The 12812-nt window shown below is 45.8% G+C and overlaps 1 protein-coding gene across 9 annotated transcripts in view; it reads left to right on the forward strand.

Annotated features, from left to right (window-relative positions):
- The window catches only part of tefu (Serine/threonine-protein kinase tefu), a 1084056-nt gene that overhangs the window by 427754 nt on the left and 643490 nt on the right, over positions 1-12812 (forward strand). For all 9 annotated transcript variants that reach the window (XM_070538252.1, XM_070538256.1, XM_070538258.1 and 6 more), the window contains one exon: positions 3115-3190. In XM_070538252.1, the coding sequence (XP_070394353.1) occupies positions 3115-3190 (76 nt within the window). The remainder of the gene's footprint in view (positions 1-3114; positions 3191-12812) is intronic.

Here is a 12812-nt window from a genome sequence, read left to right on the forward strand (position 1 = left end):
TTTACCTGGATTAGTGTAGCCCCGCTTGCTCTGGGAATTGTTTGCCGCTGTCAGGCGGCACTCCAAGGCCGGAGATGTAGTGTACTTGGCGCTTGAATTCAAGTTTCTCACCTTGAGGGGGAAAAAAAATAAAATAAAAAAAATAAAGATTCGAATATCTGACTGTGGCAACCGAGCATACAATCTAGCTCAATCAGATAACCCTGCGGGCTGTTGGGCCACCGTATTTCGGAGAATTCGAGCCCAAAGGATACTGCGTGCCTGAAAACTTGCTTGAATTATCCATGAAATTTGCTGATTGCAAGAGGTGGCACAACATAGTATTTCTCAATCGTGCTAACATCGTGGTTTAGTCTCCCATACGCATGTGGCCATGAACGTGGCTGATACACAATATATTTTCGGCGAAATTGAACAGCAATTGAAAGTAGTGTGGAAGGAAAAAAAACAAAAGAAAATGAGAAAAAGAAATACATTCAGCGCTTACCGGGAATTCATGAATTGCGTATGGATGCAGGTACACCAAACAGCTTACGGTCGCGTCTGCCTGCTCTGGGCATCAGAGAAGGCTTTCCGAATGACACAGAACTGATACTAATGCGCCACCGAAGGTTGAGATGTCAGGTGTGAGGAGGGCGCATTGGCAGAGCCCTTACTGCTAGCGTGTTAATATGAATAAGCATCACATAAGAAAGTAACACAATCAAGTAATGCTTAAAGTAACCAAATGACATTTAGCCAATCAGTGTGGGAAAAATAGAACTTCCAAAAAGCATATATGCAAAAACAGAATATCAAATTTAACAGTCAAATATACAAATACGGTGTATTTGTCATAATTAGTCATAATATTTTATTAAAAGATAGTTGAAGCAGAAGAGAAATAGGGACAGTCAATAAAATTATTTTATTATTTATTATTTATTAATACCTCAAGGGTCCAAAATAGGACATTACATGAGGGGTGGGCATGTAAAAGGCGGGATTGATGATGTGGAAATTAGAAGGATGAGTCGGAACACTCAATGGCAGATCGAAAGCGTGCTGTATCGCGGATGAGTGCAGTTTGTCTGGGAAGGCCATTCCAGTCTCGGGCAGTTCGGACGAAGAATGACTGCAGGAACGTAGTGGTGCGGGCTTGTGGTGGGATTACGGAGTTCGGATGGCCTGTTCGACGGACACGATGAGCCAGCTGAACCAGCTGGCTGTCAGGAGGTATGGAATAAAAAAACTTGTGATAGAGGCATAGGCGAGAGATGAGACGACGAGAGGCAAGAGGCGATAGGTCTAGTTTAGATTTTAGGGATGAAACGCTAGTGTGATATGAGTAATCTGAAAGTATAAATCTAGCAGCACGGTTTTGAACGCTTTCAAGGGCTTTAGTGAGATTAGTTTGGTAAGGGTCAAAGATAGCACATGCGTATTCAAGTTTTGGTCGCACAAGCGTTTTATAGGCAACTGATTTCACGGGTGGTTGTGCCATGAAGAGATTACGGCGAAGATAACCAAGAATTTTGTTAGCTGAATTAATTATGTGGTTTACGTGATTTGTCCAAGACAAATCTTTGGATAGGTGAATTCCTAAGTACTTGAAGGAGTCGGTAGTAGATATAGTGCAGTTGTTAATCTTGTAGGCAGGGGGAATGTAGTTAGGTCGACGATGGAATGAAACATGTACAGTCTTACTAATGTTTAGGGACATGAGCCATGTAGCACACCAGTCTTGAATACGAAAGAGGTCCTCCTGAAGAGTAGAGACGTCTGCGATGGTTTTGATAGGGCGGTACAGGACACAATCATCAGCGAAAAGACGTATTGCAGAGGTTACAGCGAATGGCAGGTCATTAATGTAGATTAAAAATAGGAGTGGCCCAAGAACAGTGCCCTGAGGTACACCAGATAGAACGGAGGAAACGGAAGATGTAAGGTTGTTAGCACATACAAACTGTGTTCGGTTAGTTAAAAAACACTGGATCCAGTTAAGAACAAGTGGGTGGATGTTTAGGCGTGATAATTTTAGTAGTAATGATAAGTTAGTAGTAAATAACAGTAATGGTGTCAAATTTTTGCAAAATGGAACCTTTTAATTAATTGCTAGTGAAAAAAAAAAATTGGCAGTGGCTTAGCTTGGCTCTGTCAGAATATACATAGCGAAAGCTAAGGCATAGCATGGTTAGCCTTGGTTAATCTTGATTTGCAAGTCTAGGTTTGTCTGGCTGTCTAGCTATGTTGCAGCATTTAGCCAGTCATTCGGCGCACTGTTCGCCTGTTTCCTGGGCGATTTGTTTTCTCTTAATCTCAATTCGATGTCGATTGCAGGCCTCTTCCTGCTTATGAGAATTGTCGCCGTCCATACTGCTGTTTAAAGTGTGGTTGTAGTGCACGCGAGCTCTCCTTTTCAATCCTCCGACATGTTATCAGGCATGCGACGCAGCTGACGAAGCGAGCGGAGGCGAGCGCAACGACGAGGAATGCGGAGTGACGGCACACCAAACAGCGGCGGCGGAAAGGCGTAGCGCCACACAGCGGCAGAACGCCTGTGGCTTGGTGCTACTAGTGGTGCATGCGCAATAGTGACTAGGGAGCGAGAGGGAGAGAAATAGCTGCGCCGAGGCACGTTTTGTGACGTCATGTGCCTCCTCGGAGCACCACCACGGCGAAACCGCAAGTTTGCAGCCAGTACAGCTTTCGCTTTAAAAATTTGCTAGCTACTGTAATACCAAAAAGGGGCAGGCAGGGGTGACGTGCTGTGCAAAACATCAGGATAAGTAAAGTCCTTTTCTCTTCTTTTTGAAGAATGACTCCCAAAAAATTTATCTGAGTGTTTGATGAATGATTATTTTTTTGAGCTACTGCTCGAGCTTTTGGGACAGACCACACATTTACAAACTAACGTAGCTTGCACACTTGCAATGGGCCAGCTGCATCAAGACACGGCAAATGAAGACAAAAAAATATACACATGATGATAAAAAGGCATGATAGAATCCAAGCCTGCTGCTTGTCGTTTGATCCTGTGTGCGCAATCTACTTGTGTTTTGTTTGGTGTGGATTACCAATGTTTTGCGATTGTGCCTTAGCAAGTCATTGCAAAAATGCCCTTGCATGTTGCAGTGCACTGCTCTCACAAGGAATTCTCAACGAGCCGGTCTCCTTGGCATTTCTGCGCCTTCTCTTAGAGTGCCTACAGGTAAGTGCTTCTTTCTTGCAGAGATTCTTTTTATATATTGTCGCAAGATCAAAGTGAGGCGCTGTGTCTTGCAACTACACTTCTATACTTTATTAGATCACTTTAAATGTAAGAGAACGATTTTTCACTCACCTAAGAGTGCCAAACTAGGTTTGCTGCATCTTGTTCACCGACCTCTCCTTTCACTTACAGTGCGTGCAGCATGCTTATAATTGATGGTGCGCCACCATTCCCTGTTGCAGACTGTGGTCGTATGATATGTTTTCCTGCCACTAGATTCCACGTAAACGAGTAAAGGCGCAAGGCACGTGCTATCGGGAACGGTAGCCGCCCACTGCATCGGCTTCCCCACAATACTTGCCCACCTGTCTTGTGAAAACGCCAGCACACACTCGGTTTCCTATTCTGGTGCCCGCAAATCTCACAGGTCGTCATACACCGCATTCGTGGCCACTGCCACCAACTCATTTCATTCATTCATTCATTCATTTATACTGTCAGCCCTCATCGGGCTATTGCAGGAGGGGAGAATAAAAACAAAAAGAAACATAGAATGCGACCGAGTAACAAGCTTTGACTCACAAAGCTTGTCTTAGAATGAAAAAATGTGAACTACAACATACAAGGGAAAGTAATAATGAAACCATTCACAATTTGGCACCGCATCGTCATAGACACATTAAGAGTCACACATGTAAAAGTAAATGCATACATATTGGGTAATTCACTATGTGTTATTAAAAAAAATTGTGCTTTTAAGACTTTAAGTTGTTAAAGCATCTTCATGTGTTCTACAGTGCTTGGGGCATAGTGCCGTTGGAAGCATACTGCACGTTTTTAGTAGATGATAAGTGAAACACCCCACTGTTCCCTGTCATAGGTGGTGCAATGCGAGTGTCGCATTTCGCTTTGGCGGCATCTGGCTCCCACCAACACGATTTTGTTTCTGTTTCCCGTTGCGATCTTAAAATGCGACATGATCTTAAAGACAATCGCGCGTCTTGACTGCCGAAGCTCCACTAGCTGAACACGTCTGGCGTCTCGTACGTGCTGCAATGATTTGCACAACGCTCGAGTGCTAACTACAGTCGGGTCTGTCAGATTTATGAGTTTCTTTGGATCATACGTTTCCCTGGTTAGTATGTTTTTTTTTCTCGTGTTTTTCCAAAGCCTATGAACAAAGTTCTACTCTACCGCAAAATTCCAAGCAAGCTGCCCCCTCGGGTGAAAGATAATTCAAGAAAGTTTGTAGGGAGACCCTTCCTCGGTCACAGACGAAAACTCATGGGGCTGTTGGCCCGGAATCTGGCAGCCAGCGAGGGAGGCCTATATCGTCTCGCAGTGATCACAGGCTTGTCTGGCTTGCTCGTTCGCTTCCGTCGGCGTCTATAAAATCAAATTTATTGCAATTTAAGCGCAACATAAATGTCTACACATTGTGCTGACCAACATAGGCGCTTCGTTACAAGCTGCATGCGGTTATGTTCCAAGTGTCACCGGTCTCCGATTCTGCGGCCCAGCGAGCTAGGCCTGCTGGCTCCTAGTCATCAGCGGCCGACAACGGAGCCAACACTTTCGATGTGGACTTGTAGAAACACATCTACGTTGCTTGCATTGCCTTGTTTATGTCGCACCCTGTTTAGAATGCGAGAGCTGTGCCAACATGTTTGTTTTCACTTTATTTGCAAAGTCATTCCGAGCGTCCATGCAGTCGCGGCGCCGGTTATGGGTGGAGCTACGTGCTGCTTGCTCATTCGTGCCACATGTGCTCAATATTCATATGCTGCAAGTCGGACTATGATGCATTGTGTGACAGATCGCACACAAAATTGCACCATGCATCTCCCGCTTTATTCTCACGTGACACTACGCACGTTTTACCAAAATGGCGACTAAAATTGTGGTTTTGGCACATAAAACACCAGAATTATTCCATGTCACTTTCGCAGCACTCCGCATCAGACTTGTCGAAGTACGCGACCAACAGCGTTCCTGGGACTGTGTGAAGATATTGAGAACTGAGGTGAAACGGCGCGAAAAAGACGAGGACACAAGGAAACAAATACCACAGACAAGTGCTGACTGCCAATTGGAAGTTTATTTGAAATTCACCGTATATTTAAACCTTTTTCAGCATAGGCATGCGCACATCAGTCACGAAACATCTGCAAATCAACGTTTTAATCTTTCTTCCAAAAATGAGTTTTGTTTTTCCGACAAGGCAAGAGAGGGAGTGCTTACACATTTATCTCCTTCCTTTCTTATATGAAAGGCCTTTACTATTTCCCTTTCCTTCTTACCCTTTCTTTTCCCTATGAATTTTGTCTTTTCAAATATGGCGGTGCACTGACACTTGTTACAGTGATCAGCTAAATGACTCCCATAGCCATTCTTTAGGTTAGTGCTGTGCTGACGAACTCTTTCATTGAAGGACTGTCCCATTTGACCTATATGTGTAAGATTTTCCACAGCTGAGAGGTATTTGATAGATGGCGTTGCGCCTGCACTCAGTGAAACAAGTTTCATGATTTGTGGTGCACAGGTGCCTTTCGCGCTTGTTCATGCGATTACATATCGAGGACAACTTACATAGGGCACTGAAAACCAAATTAATATTATGTCCATTGGAAACTTTCTTCAGATTGTGTGACAACTTGTGTAGGTATGGCACCATGTGCACTTGTCTTTTGTCTTTGTTTTCTTTTTGGGAAGCATCGGAACTTCTTTACTCTTTCTGCAAAATGGCTTCGCATATTGAAGTGATCACGGAACTGGGAAAGCCTGTGTGCTGTAGTCGCGATATCTGATTTAAAAAACTTTGATCGCACTCATGCTCACATGACTTACTAAGCGCTGCCTTAATGCACGTTGTTGCTATGCCTCTCTTAATCAATTTAGGTTGTGCGCTGTCGTAACGCAACAAGGTTTTCTTAGATCTGGGATGATATCCCCAGCATATGTGCTCGTCCAAAGAGAAACGGAGGTTAATATTTAGAAACTGAATACGGTTGTTAATTGGCAATTCATACGTGAACTGAAGTCCTCCCGATGAGTTGATGAACAAGTTCAAAATTTCTTCGACTGCATCTTGAAAATGCATACAGGTATCTTTCTTCATAACAATTAAGTAGTCGTCAACATATCTAAACACTCGCGTTACAGGCATGTCCACCAGCTTAGCAGAAATTACATTGTCAACCGAGGATAAAAAGATGTCACATAAAATGGGGGCGATGGCTGATCCTATACAGATGCCAGTTCCAATTGATGGCAATTGGCTTTTAATTATGATGGCCAATTCTACATCCAACGCACTGGCATCTGTATAGGATCAGCCATCGCCCCCATTTTATGTGACATTTTTTTATCCTCGGTTGACAATGTAATTTCTGCTAAGTTGGTGGACATGCCTTTAGCGCGAGTGTTTAGATATGTTGACGATTACTTAATTGTTATGAAGAAAGATACCTGTATGCATTTTCATGACGCGGTTGAAGAAATTTTGAACTTGTTCATCAACTCAACGGGAGGACCTAAATTCATGTATGAATCGCCAATTAACAACCGTAATCAGTTTCTAGGTAATAACCTCTGTTTTTCTTCGGACGAGCATGTATGCTGGGGATATCATCCCAGATCTAAGAAAACCTTGTTGTGTTACGACAGCGCACAATTTAAATTGAGTAAGAGAGGTATAGCAACAACGTGCATTAAGGCAGCACTTAGTAAGTCATGTAAGTATGAGTGCGATCAAAGCTTTTTAAATCGGATATCGCGAATACAAAACGCATGCTTTCCCAGTTCTGTGATCACTTCAGTATGTGAAGCCATTTTGCAGGAAGAGAAAAGAAGTTCCGATGCTTCCTAAAAAGAAAACAAAGACAAAAGACAAGCGCACGTAGTGCCATACCTACACAAGTTGTCACAATCTGAAGAAAGTTTCCAATGGACATAATATTAATTTGGTTTTCAGTGCCCCGTGTAAGTTGTCCTCGATATGCAATCGCATGAACAAGCGCGAAAGGCACCTGTTGTTAGATACGGGACCTTTTCCTGAGCCTCCTTCGAGTTCACCAAACCACACCGAATCGCGCCACAGCTAATTAAGGAGTGCAGAAGCGTATCTACCCCGTTCCCGAGGCGCGGCACGTGCAAACGAGTTGGCGTCCCCCACCTCGTGCGCCGCAGGTGGAGCTATTCACTGCTTGACTCTTCCCGAAAGTGTAGCGGGAGCCTGGCACGGTTCCAGGTAACGCAGGTCCTGAGCAAAGCTGCTTTGCAGCACTGAAACGTCGTCCCCTTCCGCCTATTGTGACGGCGCTTGCAAGCCAGCAAGGCAATACCGCAGGGAGAAGTAAGCCCTCGGACAATTGGAGCCCAAGGAGGGACCCTCTGTGCTGGGTGGGACACAATCGCACGGGTGCCTACCATTGGCTGAAAATGACGACACCTGAGCGGGCTCACCGATTGGCCGAACGGGACGTGACTTGGAGACACCGAAGGGCTTAAAAGCCAGAGACCGGGAGCAGCAAGAGAGCATCCCTTCATTCATCTCTTTCGAGCTTCTTGCCACCACAGCGTCCAAGTTGCTGCCGGCCCATCATGACTTTATGACTGTTAATTTCTTCGTACTCTCGCTGTATATGATGTAAATAAACCTCCAGTTTTCACCTCAAAGTCCTCCTCAACCTCGGCCAACTCCCACATCCAACGGCAAGGTCCAATATCTGAGGGACAGCAATTGGGACTGTCCTCCAGATCCAACAACTGGTTGACAGCGGTGGGATTGCCCTCAAACCCCAAAACTGTGCACCACAAATCATAAAACTCGTTTCACTGAGTGCAGGCGCAACGTCATCTATCAAATACCGCTCAACTGTGGAAAATCTTATATAGGTCGAACGGGACAGTGCTTCAATGAAAGAGCTCGTCAGCACAGCACTAACCTAAAGAATGGCTATGGGAGTCATTTAGCTGGATACTGTAACAAGTGTCAATGCACCCTCATAGTTGAAAAGACAAAATTCATATGGAAAGGAAAGGGAAATAGTAGAGGCCTTTCATATAAGAAAGAAGGGAGATAAATGTTTAAGCACTCCCTCTCTTGCCTTGTCGGGAAAAGAAATCACATTTTTGGAAGAAAGATTAAAATGCGGTTGATTTGCAGATGTTCTTGCGACTGATGTGCGCATGCCTATGCTGAAAAAGGTATAAATGTCCGGTGAATTTCAAATAAACTTCCAGCTGGCAGTCGGCGCTTGTCTATGGTATTTGTTTCCTTGTGTCCTCGTCTTTTTCGTGCTGTTTCACCTCAGTTCTAAATATGAACCAACTAGCCCTCATCAAGATCTTACTAATGACGATATTGAGCTCGGCATGACACCAGAAATTCTGGTGGCCAATTACACTGGTACTTTTGGTGCCGAGGTGCATGAAATATTGCGAATATGCTATAGTCGGATACAACTTTAGAAAAAAGGGGGCGTTTACTCCTCCGAGGCAGAGGCACACGAGCATCCACCAATGGGCGCGCGCTCTGGACAAACGTCATGAGCCAGGCGGCCAGTGACCCCGCCGACGGAGAAGATGGCCGCCCGCGCTTCCAACTGGGCGAGGTCGCGTCAGCTGTGTGCTTCAGCCCCTCGTCAGAGCGAATTCCAGAACTGTTTGTGATGGTCTATCATGCCGGAAATATTACTGCGAGCTTACGATGCGCCATTTGTGCCGCGTGCATTTATTCTGAGCCGTGATCCGGTAAACGAGCATTGCAGCGAGCATCGCTGGCGCTACGCTACGCTTTGCCTGTAAACAGGATCCCGCGGCGATAGCTGCGAACACACATACTGCTTGCTTGTTCCATGTTGTTTTATTTCGCTCCCGAGTGAAGTTACGGCGAGAAAGTTTTCCAAAGACTGGTGCCTACGGTAGCGGCGTATGACTGTGTCGCTGCGTTTTTCGTCGGACGGGGTGAAGTGATGGAGCAAAACCATTCTCAGGAGAAATCAGAAAAATGCGCACGACAGAAACTATGTGCAGAAGAAGCCTTCAACGCAAAGATTTGTCGCCGTCAACTTAGCGTAAACTATCAATAGAGAGGTTTAGCTTTTCAGGTATTCCGGTAAAACACAGGTGGACGCCCGGGGCGTTGGGGCGGAGGCGTAAGCGTGAGCGGTCGAGTGGTCTGCATGGTGCAGCCACCTGGTGGCGCAGTGCTCAAACAAACCGAAACAGTTAATATTGCATTAACCGAGTGTATTCTTCTTCGCTGCTGGTGTAAATTTTCGGCACTGGCATAATCGTGTTGCTGCCCCAATGCCCCGTCCGCCTGCGTTTTACCGGAATACCGGACAAGCTAAACCTCTCTATTATCAGCAGTGAGATAGCCGAGCGTCCAGTGACGGTGTTCAAGCGTTGTGTGGCACCGTCGATTGATTGCTGTGCACCAGTACTCACTGCACGCGCAAGCGGTAGAATGCGTGCTGTGAAATTGTGAAAACACAAAACCAAAAAAATATAAATTTTATGCTATTCAAAACCAAAAGTACTTATTTGAAACGATGAATGAAGCATTTTTGCACCTTCCTGCCTCGACCGTATTCTCGCTCCAGGTTTGTAATGGTTGCGATAAAGCATTGTTTTATATAAGATCTTTTTTAATAGCAACTGATTTTTTTTAAGCTTGAGAAATGAGTAGTAGATACGCTGTGTACAAGTGAACAAGCGCAAAAGTGTCGCAAAGCTGCTCTTTCTACTTTTGTCACTTGCAATGAAGCTAAAGAGCAGACGACGGGAGCGTTGTAAAAGGCACGGGGTTATTTTTCCGCCGCTATCCGGCATGTGCTGTAGCGCATGAGAGCCCTAATAAACCAGCCATCAAAATGCAAAAGTCTTTATTTATACCGAGAATTACGCGTTTGGGGAGCATGATTTTTCGAGCGGGACTATTTTGGTCGCGGAGGCAGTCGGCTGTCGTGCTTCAGTCATCTGGGCGGGGCCTCCCCTTTTTTCTAAAGTTGTATCCGACTATAGTACCTCTGAAAGTTACGGGCCAGGACTGTCACTCTAGATTGTAGCCAAGTACAAAATGGGCCAAAAGGAACCTTCATTTGTGCTCGGTTAGGAGCAGCAACCTTATTTGTTGCCATTTTGTGATGGCAATGATGCTGCATCTGACGGCTCTAACGTTAGGCCGTTTCCAATGCTGCAAATGTAGTTAATTTATTCGGTATACCTACATCGCCTGCACACCCGCCGTGGTTGCTCAGTGGCTATGGTGTTGGGCTGCTGAGCACGAGGTCGCGGGATCGAATCCCGGCCACGGCGGCCGCATTTCGATGGGGGCGAAATGCGAAAACACCCGTGTGCTTAGATTTAGGTGCACGTTAAAGAACCCCAGGTGGTCAAAATTTCCGGAGTCCTCCACTACGGCGTGCCTCATAATCAGAAAGTGGTTTTGGCACGTAAAACTCCAAATATTATATTATTATATTATATTACATCGCCTGCACGGCATTATCGTAGGGGGGTTAAAATACAGGTGGTCACAATGAAAAACATTCATCATCATCATCAGCCTGGTTACTCCCACTGCAGGGCAAAGGCCTCTCCCATACTTCTCCAACAACCCCGGTCATGTACTAATTGTGGCCATGTTGTCCCTGCAAACTTCTTAATCTCATCCGCCCACCTAACTTTCTGCTGCCCCCTGCTTCGCTTCCCTTCCCTTGGAATCCAGTCCGTAACCCTTAATGACCATCGATTATCTTCCCTCCTCATTACATGCCCTGCCCATGCCCATATCTTTTTTTTTTATTTCAACTAAGATGTCATTAACTTGCGTTTGTTCCCTCACCCAATCTGCTCTTTTCTTATCCCTTAACCCTTTGAAGGTTTTCGCCGTACATGTACGGCGGCGGTTTTCTGTCCCGCAAAGTCTTTGCCGTACGGGTACGGTTCCGACCCTCCGTTTGAAATTTCGTGCCATAATGATGATGAGCGCTCATCGGGAGGTGCTGCCACCTCTTAGCACTTACAAGATGCGTTTGAAATTGGTGCTACCTTCTTGGGGAGATAAACAGAGCTGATTGCTAGCTTCAGCACGTCGCTCAGACTGCGGCAACGCCCCTTTGGTGGTTTCGGTTTCGCCGCGTGATCGCAACGGAGGCGCGCGAGACGTCATTTTTTTCTTTGTCGGCACTCTCTTGCAGGGCGGTGGAAGTTGATTTCTATCTTGATTGGCGCTGCTCTTAGCTTGCTTATCAGCGCCGTTCACGAGGTATTCTCGCTCTCAGTGGCAACGCGGTTTCGGTTCCACCGCGTGATCGCAACGGAGGCGTGCGAAACGTGATTTTTCTTTTTGTCGGCACGCTCTCACTGGGGCGGCGGAAGTTGATTTCTATCTTGATTGGCACTGCTCTTAGCTTGTTTATCACCACTTGCTTATCAGCGCCGTTCACGAGGTATTCTCGCTCTCCGCGGCAACGCGCTTACGCGAGAGGGTGCCTCAGACCTCTGCCCAAGGCAACCGCACGCAGAGATGTCATGTGTGCGCCAACACAACTCCTCGCTTCAAGAGAACAGACACGCATTTTAGGTGTGCAGACTGTTATAAGGCGCTGTGCGTAGACCCGTGTTTCAAGGAGTACCACGCTCGGAAATACTACTGAACATTTTGCAGTTCTGAGTGATGCCGACACCAAAATACTATTCCTAATTATTCTTTACTATTTATTCCCACTTAATACATTTTGTACATTCAAGATCCGCGATAAAGTAATTTGACCACCTGGGAAAGTTTTTTTCAAAATAATTCGAATCTCAAAGGGTTAACATTACACCCATCATTCTTCTTTCCATAGCTCGTTGCGTCGTCCTCAATTTAGGTAGAACCGTTTTCGTAAGCCTCCAGGTTTCTGCCCCGTAGGTGAGTACTGGTAACACACAGCTGTTATACACTTTCCTTTTGAGGGATACAGTGAAATCTCGGTACAACGAACTTCAGGGGACCGCGGGAAAATGTTCGTTATTCTGAAAGGTCGTTATAGTGAAAGCCCAAAAATTAGCCATAACAATAGCATTTCAGTAACGCAAGCGTCCTACCTTTGAAACGGTACCTCCTTGAACTCGTTTCTCACACAATGCACACGTGATCGTCAGACAAGGCACATTTATTTGAAATAGTCCGTGATCGTCTTCTGACGGGTGCAGCACAGACTCTGCAGCACGAACGATTCCAGACCGTCCGCATTCTTATGCACGCCTTCGGCCGCTGTGCCGCGTTTGGCTATAAATATGCGGAGTTTTCGCAAGCAGTCCAACGCATCTGTGGCCGACACGGACTCGTCGCGGTCTTCGGGTGCTGCCGTAACGTGCAGCAAGATTCTTGCTGGTGCTTAAAGATTTTCTCCTTATCTTTGAGAATCGTGGCGATCGTCGACCGCACCACTCCACGTTCTTTAGCCACGACGGTTTGTTTCTTCCCGTCTTCTATCTCGCGAAAAATCTCTACTCTCTCGCTCAAAGAAAACTGCTTTCGCTTCTTCGCCGTGCTTAGAGCTGTTGAGCTCATGGCAACGCGAACGCCGGCACGCACTTCTAACACAATAATATAACCAGAAGAAAA

Source organism: Dermacentor albipictus, chromosome 5, assembly GCF_038994185.2.
Source record: "Dermacentor albipictus isolate Rhodes 1998 colony chromosome 5, USDA_Dalb.pri_finalv2, whole genome shotgun sequence".
Classification (NCBI taxonomy): Eukaryota; Metazoa; Arthropoda; class Arachnida; order Ixodida; family Ixodidae; genus Dermacentor; species Dermacentor albipictus.